The following is a 14,463-nucleotide window of genomic DNA, read 5'->3' as shown; positions in this document are numbered from 1 at the left end:
TGTCTTCCTTGGGGCATGTGGGATCTTTAGTCACAGCAGGTGGCATCTAGTTCCCTGACCCGGAGTTGAAGCTCGGCTCTCTGCATTGGGAGTGGAGTTTTAGCTACTGGACAACCAGGGAAGTCCCTCTATTGTTTATTAATAAACTGTAATTTTTTTGCTTGCCCCCTGGTTCTAGGCAATGAAATATATCATGAAATAAAACAGCATAGTTCCTGCCCTGAGCCAGCAGGCAGCCTGCAGTGACAATAGAGATGAGTGTCTAGCAGGGCACATGTTGGAGGGGGCTTGGCTGCACTGGGGTCTTCTGGTCTTGCCTGACCAGCTGCTGACTGCTGACTGTGTGGCATGGGCCTTGGCATTCCCATTTGTACAATGGACTTGCAACAAAGACCCCTGTGGTAACATGCTATAGTCCTGTGATACTGAATCTGCTGCCGTGGGATTCTAGGAGAATGTCCCCTGCATTTCTTTCTTGGGTAGGGCTTGAGGTGAGAGAGAACTGCGCATGGCTGCAGAGCTGGGGCATGTGGAGTCCGGATATTTCCAGCATGGTGTTAGGCAGGAGGGTGACCCTGCTGGCATAACCATGTGGATGCTGACTGCGCCCTGCAGGGGGCCCCTTGTCCTCCCACCCCCTTCTCAGTGCCTGCCTGGAGACAGTGTGCAGGCAGCAGCAGGGCTGAGGACTGACTCCCAGGTCAGAACTCTGGACCCCCCAGAGGCTGGGGCTCTGCAGAGACAGTCAACGTGGGGGACCCCACATGGGGTTAGATTATTTTGGGGGGTGTGGGGGAGTGTGTGGGGTTTAGGTAGGATGGGAATTAGGATGCCAGAGGCAGGGACAGCCAGAAGGAATAAGTGGTGGCTGGGAGGAACCCACAGCCTGGGTGGAGACTTCCTGTCAAAACAGCCACTTATCCTGGCTGGAGAGTGCATTCCTTTCCCCCAGGAGATAAGAAGGCCAGATTTTCCTTTCTCAGTGCTCCTTTGAGCTGAGAGCAGTGTTGGGTAAGCCAGTGGGGGCTTTGCAGGCTGGGGGCTGGGGGCTTTGCAGTCCCTTCCATCTGGCCCCAGCCTGACCAGCTGGGCTCCTGGCCTCCCTTCCAGACTCCCTGCAGCCTTGGGTGAGCTCTGACCCCGGCAGCCAAGGGTTGAATCTTGTCTCCTCTCTGTGCTTCGGCTTCCTTACCTGAAAATTGCACCAATCTCGTTGAGCGAAAATATGTAATGCACTTGGAACAGTGCCTGGCACAAACCCTTGCTCAGCAATTTGTGGCTATCCTGGTTGTTATCCAAAGACACCTCTTTGTTTCTTGGGTCCAAGTGAGTTGCAGATTCCTAAATGTCCTAGGGCATTTGACAGTCCCCTGCTCTGTAGGCTTTTCCAGGTAAAAATCTCTTCTCATCTCAACTTGACCCCAAGGCCATTATTTAAAAAAGTCTGCTAAGCATTTAAAATAGAGCCAATGTCAGAGGGTGGAACAATTTCTTGGATATTAGAAATGCCCCCTTTCACAAGTGAGAGCTCCTTTTCTCAGGAGGAACTCCAGGACTGCTGTCCTAGATTGTAGGGGTTGGCAGGAGCTTTTCTTCTTACTGGAAACTAAGCCACTGCCTCCCAAGGGGGCTGCCCTGACATTCCCCCAACCCAGGCCCTTCATGCCCTGGGTTGCCTGGCCCTGGGGGCTTTTCCGGCTGTTCCCGCCAGTCAGTTGTCCTGAGGGTGGAGGCCTTCCCCCAGGGGCCTGGAGGCTCCAGGCTGCTCCTCCCCACGCCCTCTGGGCAGGCCCAGCTCCACTTCAGACTTCCCTTCTGGCCACTGCTAGAATGCCCAGCCTTCCCTCTGTGTATTTTCTCTCTGGGTGGGGGCCCTGGAGCTGGAAACCCTGTTCACATCCTCTCTCCACCCTCCCTTTAGAGGACCAAACTCACCAGGGCTGAAGCCAGAGAGGCGGTTGTGGTCTGGGGAAGGCTCCTAGCTCACGGAACAGAAGTCCTGTGGAGAAGGAAATCCATGCTGTGGGCAGGGGCTCTGAGGGGATCTCTTCCCAACCCATCATTATTGCCCCTTCCAGTCAGTACCGCCTGATCTGGTTCAGCTTCAGAGTATTTCTAATGGTGCATCTGTCATGGACTAGAATTGTTATGACCCAGATCAATGGGAGAAGCCAGCAAATGGGGAGTATTCTGGGGACTCCAAGTGGGACTCCAAGCCAGGGTTCCTTTCTCACTTTCAACCCTCATGCCTTTTGAGTAGCTGGCTTCTAGCCAGTTTCCTCACTTGTAAAAACGGACCAATGAATTAGACCAGGAAGCTTTTAGTATCTACATTAATGGAGGGCGCACGTGACTGTCATACCCTAAGACCTAGTGGCAGGACTTGTAATTCATAATTGCTTTGTTTCATTAGTGGACGAAAAATGTGGTAGTGATCTTGTCTCACAGTCTGGAGCACACTTGGTATCCATAGCCACAGAGATGGGGAAGGGTAACAGGGAGGTTACCCTTTGCTACTTGGAAGAAAAGCTATGACAAAACTAGACAGAAAATTAAAAAGCAGAGACATTACTTTGCCGACAAAGGTCCATCTAATCAAAGCCATGGTTTTTCCAGTAGTCATGTATGGATGTGAGAGTTGTACTATAAAGAAGGCTGAGTGCTGAAGAATTGATACTTTTGAACTGGGATGTTGGAGAAGACAGTTCAGAGTTCCTTAGACTGTAAGGAGATCAAACCAGTCAATCCTAAAGGAAATTAACCCTGAATATTCATTGGAAGAACTGATTCTGAAGCTCCTATACTTTGGCCACCTGATGCAAAGAACTGACTCATTCGTAAAGACCCTGATACTGGGAAAGATTGAAGGCAGGAGGAGAAGTGGACAACAGAGGATGAGATGGTTGGATGGCATCACTGACTCAATGGACATGAGTTTGAGCAAGCTCTGGGATATGGTAAAGGACAGGGAAGCCTGGCATGCTGCAGTCCATGGGGTCGCAAAGACTCGGACACGACTGAGTGAACAAGAACAGGGAGGCCGAGGGCAGCGCTGACAGCTCTGGAAGCTAGTTTGGGATTTTATATCAGCCACTGGGAATCAGTGGTGCACTTGGATGATGTGCCCTGAGTCTTGAGAATGGACTTCTGACTGGCGGCTTTCAGAATTAGAAGGGTTCTGAAAAAGAATTTAGTTTACCTGTTACTGAGAGTGTGATCTACATCACCTGGGCTCATTTAGACTGCAGACTCTCATCCCTGGTGGACATCCCCACCTGGACATCCCAGGTGCCCATCCCAGGTGGACAGTTATCATTTGCATTTCGAAGAAGGGCTCACCTACAGTCCCACAGTGAGTCTGTGGCAGAACCTGAGCGTGAGCCCAGGTGTCCTGTTTCTTGGTCCTGTCATGGCTCTTCCCTTCCTCCCAGAGATGCCCAGGGCCTCATGCTCCACCCCGTGGGGGAGAGAATAGCCCAGGCTTCTCCCAGATCCACCCTCCTTGAGCTCAGTTTGGGCACATTTTGCTCTCTCGTGACTGAGGCTGCCTCACCCATTGCAGCTCCCAGACCTGACACCAGAGCCCTGAGGCAGAATGAGCAGCCCAGGCCCCTGGGGGCTTGCTGGGCCGGACTGCCCGTCTGTGTCCACTTTGGACCTTCTGGGGTTGGGCCATATCTGAGTAAGTGCAGGGGCTGCGTGGCAGGAGCTCTGTGAGAGCCTCAGTGATAGGATGCGGCCTGGACATGCCTTTTTTCTCTTTGGCACGGACCTGTCTTTGTCAAGCCATTTCAGGCTTTCTGTCCCTCCCCCAAAATGCAGGTCTCTGTCCCCATGAGACAGAGTCCCAGAGCCATCAAGGCAATGCCGGGCAATGGGCAGACCATCCCGGGTTCCAAGTGGACTCTGCTGCGGAGGAGGCGAGTGTCCAGGGTGAGGCGGGGCCTTGGTCAAGGCGCCCGTTCACCTTTCTTTACTGCTCACCCTACTGTACTTCCGGCTCCTCTGGGATCCTCTGAGGCCCAGTGGCCTTCTGGCACCCTCCCCGCCCCCAGGCCTTGTTTTGGTGTGAGTGTCCCTTCCCAGAAGCTCGGCCTCTCCTTTCCTTTTCCTTGCAGAGCTGCTCTTCCTGTGATGTCCCAGGATCCGGGCAGCGTGCCCCTCCCGCCTTCCTCTCCCCGGCCCTTCCTCTGCTCTTTCTATTCCTGGTTGGACTGGCCTCTCCCATTGTCGTTCCCAGGAAAGGGCTGTCTTGCTGGTCAAGGGGTGGGGGGCCTGAGCCAAGAAGAAAACCGGGTGGGAAGCCCCCCGCCCTGCCCGGGCTCATCAGAGGGATGGCAGGGCCCCCGGTGCCAGCGTCGTTTTTAGAAATCTCACTTTCGAAGTTAGTCAGCAGTTGCCATCTGACACCCACGGTGGGGGCGGGGGATGATTTCCCGCTGCCTCCTCTGATTTCAGTGGACCCCAGGGGCGGTGAGGGTGGGGGAGCAGAGGTGAGTTTCCCAGAAGCCAGCTTCCCAGAGGGCGCAGCCCAGCTTGAGGGAGCTGCCCTTTGTAGCAGAGTGTGACTCAGGCTGGCTCCTTTGGCCCAGACGAGGTAGGCAGGGTCTGGTGATAGTCCTTGGGAGCAGATCCTTGACCCTGCAGAACCACAGTCCCCCTGGGGGCTTCCTAAGGTGATAGGAAGCTGTGATACCTGAGTGCCAAGGGGGAAGGCCAGCCCTCAAGTATCTTCCCTCCTCCTGTTCTTGCCTGGTTTTTGTCATGTTTTCTCTTTCCTCACTCTGTTCTATCTTTGTTCTTCCTAAAAGCTCATAACTCATGTGGGGCCAAAGAATTTTTTCTGTGGATACAGGTGCAGATGTTCAGGTCAAACCCAGATATAGTCACATGCAGCAGCTGCAGGCACTGGGCATTCTGGGCCTTGCAGAGCTGGAAGACACCAGCTGAGAGCACCAGAGCCCCTCCTGTTACCAGCAGAGTCTCTGAAGGGCCCACAGAGGCGAAGACATTCACCTTAGAAACCTCTGGGGAAACAACTCAGGATAAATTGCAGGGAGTTGCTATGGTAGATGGAAAACGTTGACTTCAGACAGACCCGGGGTGGAGGCTGGGCTTTGCCTCTTCCCAGCTGTGCACACACCCCTCAGTGCGTGTGGCATTCCACGGGGAGACCCCCATGGGCCCCACAGAGGTGGAGAAGGGGAGATGCCATGACCTCGGGGGTGTTTCTCTCGGAGTTGAAGGAAACCTCGGCTGTATGCATCCCTCTGTGTGGGAGGGTGGTGTTGGGGACCTGGGGACCTGAAGACCAGCCTCCTGGAGGATAGACCAGGGCTGTCATACAGGCAGGTCTGCTGTGTAACCTTGGACAAGACTCTTCACCTTCATGAGTCTGGTTTGCTCACCTCTGATCTTGCAGGATAGTTGTAAGGATCAAGGATGATGTTGTAAAGGACTTGGTGCCCAGTGACTGGCACAGAGGAGGTGTTAATAAATGATGACTTGTCACTATGTTCAGAAGGGAGTGTCCCAGGATGTCCCGGGGGACCTGCCCTGTCCCCATACATGCAGACACCTTGCCTGGCAGAGATGACAGCAGGAAATGTTGGCCTCTGTTCACCCCAAGGCACAGCATGGTGGGACTTGGGACATCGTAGGTAACTGTGGGGCCTGCCAGAAGTCTCAGGTACAGAGGCAGCCCCTAGCATAAAGGTGCCAAACCTTGGAGAGCCTCCAGGGAACCCCCCAATGGAATGCAAAATGTGCTTTCATCAGATTCTCAAATGGGGCCATGACTAGAAGAATTAGCAAATCAGGAGGCAAGACCCACTGTGAGAGGCCATGGCAGGTGGTGTCTACTCAACCCTGCAACACTGGATGTGGCCAGAGGACGTCAGGCCATGCCTTAAGTATAAATTTTTCTGAGACATCAGTGCCTGTCCTGGACACCTGCTCCACATAAGCTCAAGGTCCAGCTGGACCACAGGTTAGGGTTGTGGGAAAGAGATTGGGGCCCTGGAAGTCAGGATGCAGGCCAGTGGGCCAGGTGTTCTGTGGCGCTAGGACTGCGGAGCATGACGTAGGGGGCTGTCAAGTGGGTGGAAGTCATAAGGGCCCCGGGAAGGTAAGGGCAGAAGCAGTGAGACAGGTCCACCATGTGAGCCTAGGGCTCCTTCTCACCCACTAGAATGTGGCATGTGTGAATGTTGGCCGTAAGGTCCTTCCCTGCTGGACTGGGCTGTGTCAGAAATGATCTCTCTAGGCCTTGAATTCCAGCTTGAGGAAAATCACTGCAGGATCTTACCTCAGAGACCTGAGGGCTGTAGGTGTTTCCTCCCTATCTTTTGCTCAATTTCTTTTTTTTTTTCTTTCTGTTTCTTTTTTGCCCCTTATTTTGCTTGTCCTATCTTACTTATGTTTTTCTCATAAGCTACTTAAATCATTTTGAAAAACAGGGCAAGTATCATTTTGAAAAACAGGGAGAGTATAAATGGAAAGGAAAAAAGAGAAACGAATTTGTTTATAGAAAAGCTATCTGGAGAAAGTAGGCTTTCAGTTGTGGGATGTTTTGTTTTTACAAAAGGCATTAATTTTTGATGATAAGTTGATTATGCTCACGACGGACAACATGGAAAGTTTTTAAACACTAAAAAAAGATTGCCCATGATTGCATTATACAGACAACAACAATTAGTTTTTGGTATATTTGCTTTTCTTACATATATACATTAAAACTTTTTTTAATTTGTCCTATAAATGGTATCCAGTTTCTTATTTAATATATATCATATGTAACATGGATAGTTTTCTTTGGCACTAGTAAGTCTTTATAAGGATTTAAAATACCTCAACCTTTCAGTTGGACATTTAGACACTCCCCACTTACATGATTATAAATAACTCATTGACAAGAATCTCTGTTCATAAAGTTCTTGTCGAAGTTAAGATTTCCTTGAGAACAATTTAGGACTGGACTTGAGGGGAGAGGGCTGGGGTCAGCAGCAGCTGTCAGTGTGAGTGTGTGCTTGTGAGCGTGTAAGAGCTGCATTTGTGATCATCCTGCAGAGAAGGACCCCGCCCCCACCCCTGCCTCCTCGAATAAATCAAGTGACTCATCCCCTCAATCTGTGGATCTCGTTGGTGGGATGATGGAGAAAGAGAAGAGGCTTCCCAGTGACTCATCTATGGCGCCTGAAATCCCTCTGACCCTTCAGGCTGACCGGGGCCAGGCCCTTCAGGCCTGGTGACCAAATACCCGCCCATGTCAGGGTGGCCTTGGGGACAGCCGAGATCAGTGGAGCCTGATGAAGTGTTTATGACCCTCCGGCTGGCCTGCCCAGCGCACGGCTCCGTGCTCACATGTGCTCAGACCTGTGTATCATCCAGTTTGGCCGAGCTTCCTTCCAAGGCAGGCTGGGCTGGTTTTCTCCTCAGAAAGTCTAGTCAGCGGGGTCAGCCAGCGGATAAACTAAAGTTAACTTAGCTATTATTGCTTTTCTGTTAATGAGGGGAGGACCAGCTGTGAAGATGCCAAACCATTCGGAAATGCTGCACAATCCTTGGGATCTAAGGTTCAGGAGAAAGAGAGCAATTGACAATGATTTTAAGTCCTGACTGGACTCCCCAGGGTTCCTTGTGCTTCACTGAGCTTTCATTTTACTATTTTTTTGAAAAATATTTTTCCTATGAAGATATGAATCTTGGAAGCCATGAGAAGTGCCCGTGATCTTGGACTCATCAGCGAGCCGGCACTGTTTACTGGATGGAAGCTCAGGGTGAAGTTAAGCCCCGAGGGTGGTGGAGGACAGGCTGGCAGGGGATTGTCACTGCAGCCCCGGGGGTCAGCTATGGAGAGACTAATGGCTAAGTGCTCGTCTTGCATGTCAGAGGGGATAGAGGGAAAAAGATCAAGACCGAGTTGTGGACTAGAGTGAGCAGGAACAAACCAACTCATTCTCCAAAAACAGACACTGGATATCCTGTGTGTTCCTGAGCCCAAGGACACAGGACTTGTATCTTAAAATTCAACAGCCCACTAACATATCCACAGATGCTGTTCAAGGTGACCCCCTTTGACAAAAAAGCAGTATCTGTAGGAGTGAAACCTCTTAACTGCATTTAAGGCAATGTAAAAAATGTTTAAAATGCTTTGAAGAAATCAGATCTGAGATGTTCCTGCTATAAAGTAGTCTGTGAACCATGAGGCTGAAAGCACGGAAGCAAAAGATCCAAGAGCAAGGTTCTTTCAGTGTGACCCATATTTGCACCCTGCCTGCTGTGTGGCAGGCACAGTGGTTGGCCCTGGGGGACAGAGGTGTTTAAGACCAGATCTCTAGCCGCAAGGAGTCTGGTCATGGAGGGCACTTAGGAGGAGGATTCTGATCAAGGAGTTCATGTAAGGCCCAAAGAGAACAGCGTTCGGGTTGGGCTTGAAGAGTGAGCACCATATTGATGTTCAGAGATGTGGGGAAGGGTCTGGAAGCAGGGGACACAGGAATGGGTATTAGTGGGCTTCTTGGGCAGAGTTGTCTGTATGACTGCTGGGAAGAGGAAAAGGCAAAGCACGAATAGGAAACGGTGGGCCATTGCCAGGTTGTGGGGAGCTTCCACACTCATCTTAAGGAGTTTGGACTTTATTCTGTAGCTAATAGGAATCTATTGGAAGGTTTTTGAGCAGGGAGTTAATGCAATTTTTGAAATCAAAAGCAAACACATCAGTGCATGCTCATCGAAAGATTTCAGCTATACTGAAGTCTATAAGCAAAAAAAAAAAAAAGTTCCCATTCCTAGAGGTGACTATTCTCTTCTTCATGTCATTTTATTTACCTACATCCATAGATGTAGATACACAAAAGTCAAGCCCTAGACGTGGGAAGGAAGATGTTTTTAGTATCTTCTGTGTTCTCTCCCTGCCCCCCACATCATACCTACCTTTTACTATTTAAAGTTACTATTTAAAACTGGGACTGTAATCTAGGGAACTTGTGCTATGTCTTGTCACTCGGCTCATTTTGCTTTCTTCTGTATTATTTCAGATCATGGTTTTATTGGATATTCACCAGAACTGCTACAGAACAACACTCTGCCAGATTACAGTCCTGGAGAGTCCTTTTTTACCGTCCTCGGGGTGTTCTTCCCTGCAGCTACAGGTACTGGCATTCTTTTTCATTATCATGTTAGGGATATAAGTAAATGCTTGGTTCCCAAAATGCAGTATCATAATGGACCTGCATGTGCTCTTAGGGTATATATCTGACTTTATAGATGGCCTTAGCTTTAACTACACATCTATTATTTTGACGGAGGCTTTACTTGTTCATAATTCCTGAAGGTTCCCAACATGATTTGATCCTCCTTACCCCTTATACTTACATATTGATACCTCTTGGCCAAGTTAGTAGAGGGTACATATTTTTCTTAGGGCTAAGCAGGCTGGATTCCTCAACAGGACAGCTGCCCCTTCCACCTTGTAGTGAGTGCAGACTGGTCTCTAATCTCCCCCTCCCCTGCCCCACCCATGTGTCTTTTCCCAGGGGGCAGAGAAATGCTCTTATCCTCTTACCACTTTGGCTGTGGGTGGAATCAGGATCCCATGGGCAAGGACTGTGTCTCTCCTCTCCCACTTTCCCGTTCCATGGTGGCTGCAGAGGAGCCTTCCACAGCTGAGGTCCTAGTAGAACTCCTGTTGCATGCTCGGGTCCCAGGCCCAGAAGGTGGTAAGCTAATGTGTTGACCAAATGCTCCACAAGAAATAACCATTTACTAGGGACTGGGCTTGTTTCCAGAACACAGACAGAAAAACGTTTCTCCATCCAGGCAGTGTTGATGCCCCGGAGCTGATTTTGTCTCCTTTCCCTCTTCCCTCTGCCTTCCTCCAGAGAGAAGGGAGGAAAAGCTACTAGATTGTTGAAAATTTAAGAAACTGTCCCTGTCAGATGTGGACAAGGATTTGGAGGAACTGGAACTTGCATACATTGCTGATGGGAACGTAAAATGGGACAACCATTTTTGGAAAATGGTTTGACAGTTTCTTAAAAACCAAACACATACCCAGCCATTCCAATCCTGGTTATCTACTATTGAGGGGGAAAAACAAAGCTTGTATCCATATAAAGACTTGTATATGAAAGTTCAAAGCAACTTAGTCTGTTATAGTCCCAAACTGGAAGCAACTCAAATACTCATCAACAGGTGAATGGAGAGACAAATTATGGTATCACCACACAATCTAAAACTACTCAGCAATTAGAAAAAGTGAACTATTGATAACTTGTGACGATGTAGATGACTCTCAAAATAATGCTGCTGTGTGAAAAAAGTCCTTTTTAAAAAGATAAAATTATTTAAAAATCCATTTATATAAAATTCTAGAAAATGCAGACTTTAGTAACAGGAAGCGGGTCGGTTAATACCTAGGAGTGGAGGTGAAAGGAGCAGGAGGGAGGCCAAGAAAATTTTGGGGGATGAAAAAATGTGTTTTTCACTGAGGTGATGGATTCGCAAGTGTGTTCTTATCAAATTTTGCAGACTGGCACTTTAAACCTGCAGCTTATTGTATGTTACTTATACCTCAGTAAAGCTGTTAAAATGTGGGAGGAAATTACTGACTGTAGTCATATTTAACAGCTTCCCTGAATCACGTTTCTCCCTCTGGCCCCCGCCCCTTTCTCTCCCCTGCACAGCCACAGTCTCTGCTCTCCCAACCTCTTTCCCGCCTCCTGCTCTACTCGTCCACTCTCTCCTTTTGGAATTCCAGGCCTGTCTCTCCAGTGAAATGGTTCTTTCCAAAGTCATCAGTGGCTTCCACTCAGTTCAGTGGGTACTTAAAATTTCTCAGTGCATTTGACCTCTCAGCTGCGTTCCACTTTCTCCTTCATTTCTCGTACCTTCTATGATGTAGCACCCTCCTCTGACCCGTTGATAGGGGCATCCTCTTATGCCTGTCCATTCAATGTTGGGGTTCTTCAAGCTGTGCCTACTGTTTCCCTTGGGATCTCATTCATGCCCATTGTTCAGGGACTACCCACAATGCTGGCCATTCCCAGATTTATGCCTCCAGCCCCGACTTCTCTAAGCTTCACATCATGTATTTAAGTGCCTACATGACACCTTCTCTTGGTGTCCTAGACTCAACATGTTCAGAACCCAGTCCATCCCATCAGCCCCAACCGGTTCTTCTCCTCCACTCCTGATCTCAGGGATGGCACCCTCATCCTCCCAATTGCTCAAGCTGGTAATGGGAAGTTACTTCTGACACCTTCCTCTTGCCAGGCTGCTCTGTCCATGGGATTCTCCAGGCAAGAATACTGAAGTGGGTTGCCATTTCCTCCGTCAGGGGATCTTCCCAACCTAGGGATCAAACCCATGTCTCCTGTGTCTCCTGCATTGCAGGCAGATTCTTTACCCACTGAGCCATCGAGGAAGCCTCTTCCTTACCAGTCCCCTCCAAGTCCTGTGAATTTTACCTCCTAAATTTACTCGCCTTTACTCTCGCTTCCCTGTCTCTACCACCTGACCACTCTGCCCCAAGCTTCATTTCTCAGCTGCGTAACTAAGGCAACTCCGAGTTGACACCCTTCCTCCCACACCCCCCGCCCCTCACTTTGAGGTTTGGTTGCAGGAAGGAGGCTGGAGCTAGGCCTTGGTGATGGCAGGTAGCATGCTGTTCTACAATCCAAGTGTGCCAGAAACAATGCGTTTCTTTCACCTTAGTGAAGTGGAAAGAGTTGGTCTCTGACCCTAAGCCTTTAGTCTGCCAGGGTGGCTGGAAACTGATGTCAGTCATTCATCATGCCTCTGCCTTGCCCTGTCAGGTCTCAGGGTCTTACTAAGTACCAGGGCATGTCAGGGGCTCTGGCTGTTCATCATCTGTGCTCAGAGCCAGGCCCTCCCACAGTTCTGTCTGCAGATCCCTTTAGCTTTATGGTCTCTGCTGCTTCTGAGTCACTTTTGGGGATGGAAAGTTTGTTGAACCTGGGAACCACGTGCCTAGAGTCTGTGTACCTCTCAGACCCTCTTTCCTGAGGTCTCGCTGGATCCCTCTGGTGCTGCCAGGGAGTAGGCCTCAGGTCCCATTGTTCAAATCCTGCGGGCCTTTCTCTTCCTGCCCCAGCGTGAGGGACAATCTTCTGTTCTAATACGGGGGACATTGCTGTCCAGGGCCAGCTTCGTGAGCATGAATTTATGCATTCACACTTGGTGGTAAGCTCAGAAGGACCCCACACTTGGTTTAATGCTTTGCTGTTGCTAAAATTCTTAATAATTTTTGAACAAGGGACCCTACATTTTTTTTTGCACTGGGCCTTACAAACAATGTAGCAAGTAGGTTTTATCCCCGCCACACTCTCCCCAGTCACTCTGCAGACCTCCTCAGTTCAGTTCAGTTCAGGTCAGTCGCTCAGTCGTGTCTGACTCTTTGCAACCCCATGAATTGCAGCACGCCAGGCCTCCCTGTCCATCACCAACTCCTGGAGTTTACTCAAACTCATGCCCATCGAGTCAGTGATGCCATCCAGCCATCTTGACCTCTGTCGTCCCCTTCTCCTCCTGCCCCCAATCCCTCCCAGCATCAGGGTCTTTTCCAATGAGTCAACTCTTCGCATGAGGTGGCCAAAGTACTGGAGTTTCAGCTTCAGCATCAGTCCTTCCAATGAACACCCAGGACTGATCTCCTTTAGGATGGACTGGTTGGATCTCCTTGCAGTCCAAAGGACTCTCAAGAGTCTTCTCCAACACCATAGTTCAAAAGCATCAGTTTTTCAGCACTCAGCTTTCCTCACAGTCCAACTCTCCTAGACCCTCTAAAATCTCCTAAGGGCCCAGCCTTTTGAGAAACAGAGCCCAAAACAATGTGAAAAGTCTGCTTCTTCCCTGCTACATATTTCCTCCAAGACAATAAAATAAAGGTCACGTTCCTTTTGAATGGACAGAAAAGGAAAGGGGGAGGGAATGAAATGCACAAAGAAGAAAATTTTTGAAAATTTTTAACATTAACATCTGAAAATATTTTCTAGCCCCTTCTACTCCCCATTCCCCCACACCTTGCTTCTCCCCCACACATTCAAGAGGCTTCCCACCTGAGCGTTTGCTTCCTTGGTTCTGGCAGGGAGTCCTGATGCCAGGTCAGATCCTTGCTTGCAGGTGCCAGGTTAGCAGTTCCAGCTGAAGCAAGGTCGTGGTCCTTTGAGGCAGGCAGTACCACCAGAATGTTGCCTCATGTGCGTGACCCTAGCAGGTCCCCTCCCAGCTTCTCCCATGGCTTCCCTCCCTTTTATTTGCAGGCCTTGCATCTTGTAAAAGAGGGAATGCCTGGCCTGAGTGAAGGGCCTGGGATGATGAGCCTTCCCTCTGGTGCTTCACCCTTCAGTAAGGAATCAGCAGTGGCCTGAGGTTGGAAGATACCACCCAGGAGCCCAGAATTTGAGCTGGACTACCATTTGAGATCAGCCAGTCCAGCGACTCTCAACTTTTTATCTTTTAATCCATGTTCGTTTTTGTTAATCATACTGAAAACCTTATTACACTGGAAATTCTGTGCCTCCCTGGACCAGAAGGAGTATCTTGGTCCTTTCTTTGAGAAAGATTCTACCTAAGAAGATTAGCCAAGCTTCTTTATTTTCTGTGGCTTAAATTATGAAGGTATTGTTTGGTAATATTCCAAATATAAAATTATAATATTGAACAAACTGTCTACACAGGCCTCTTTTACCCCACGCCTCTTAAGGGATGTGCTTTTCTGCCTCCCTGACACCCCCGGCCCCATCCCCACCCTCCACACCCCTGTCTGGGCCCAACCAAGCTGAGAATCACTGATCTGGGAAATGAGCACAGAGGAGTTTATGAAGGGTTGCGGAAGGTCACCCAGCTAATTAGTGACCAGAGTTGTGAGGAGAAACACACTGACTGAAACTGCCTACTCTCATCAGGCACCATAGTAACCATTCCTGTGAGTTATTTTACAACAGGAGGTCCCGGTAAGGAATACGGAACTAAAAAACCACCAACAACCAGTAGAATTTGGGAAAGATCAAAAGCAGATACTCATGTCCCACTGACCTCCCAGAATCCTCCTTGTTAGAATCCATCTTTTCTGAGCAATGTGTGCACCACCAGGAAGGGCCCTGAGTCAGAATGATTGGCCAGAGACAGCCCAGAAACTAATCCCATCACCATAAAATCCAAGACTGAGAATCACATGGCAGAGCAGGTCTCTTGGGTTCCCTGGCCCTCCTGCTCTCCACCTAGGCACCCGTTCCCAGTGAAGTCTCTTGCTTTGTCAGCACGTGTCGCCTCTGACAGTTCTTTTCTGAGTGTTAAGACAAGAGCCCACTTTCGAGCCCTGGAAGGGGTACCCACCTGCAGCAGAGCTGGGCCACCATCCCTCTGTAAAGGGTTGCCTCTCCTGGCTATCTCTGTTTTCCAGGGGCCCCAGTGTAAACACAGTAGACAGGACAGGCAATT

At 49.5% G+C, this 14,463-nt stretch overlaps 1 protein-coding gene across 2 annotated transcripts in view; it reads left to right on the top strand.

Annotated features, from left to right (window-relative positions):
- Nucleotides 1–14,463, top strand: part of SLC12A8 (solute carrier family 12 member 8) — a 149,195-nt gene that overhangs the window by 73,642 nt on the left and 61,090 nt on the right. For both annotated transcript variants that reach the window (XM_043473199.1, XM_043473200.1), the window contains exon 6: nucleotides 9,039–9,152. In XM_043473199.1, the coding sequence (XP_043329134.1) occupies nucleotides 9,039–9,152 (114 nt within the window). The remainder of the gene's footprint in view (nucleotides 1–9,038; nucleotides 9,153–14,463) is intronic.

Source organism: Cervus canadensis, chromosome 7 (assembly GCF_019320065.1).
Source record: "Cervus canadensis isolate Bull #8, Minnesota chromosome 7, ASM1932006v1, whole genome shotgun sequence".
In the NCBI taxonomy this organism is placed as follows: domain Eukaryota; kingdom Metazoa; phylum Chordata; class Mammalia; order Artiodactyla; family Cervidae; genus Cervus; species Cervus canadensis.
This window is presented reverse-complemented; position numbering and strand designations above follow the sequence as displayed.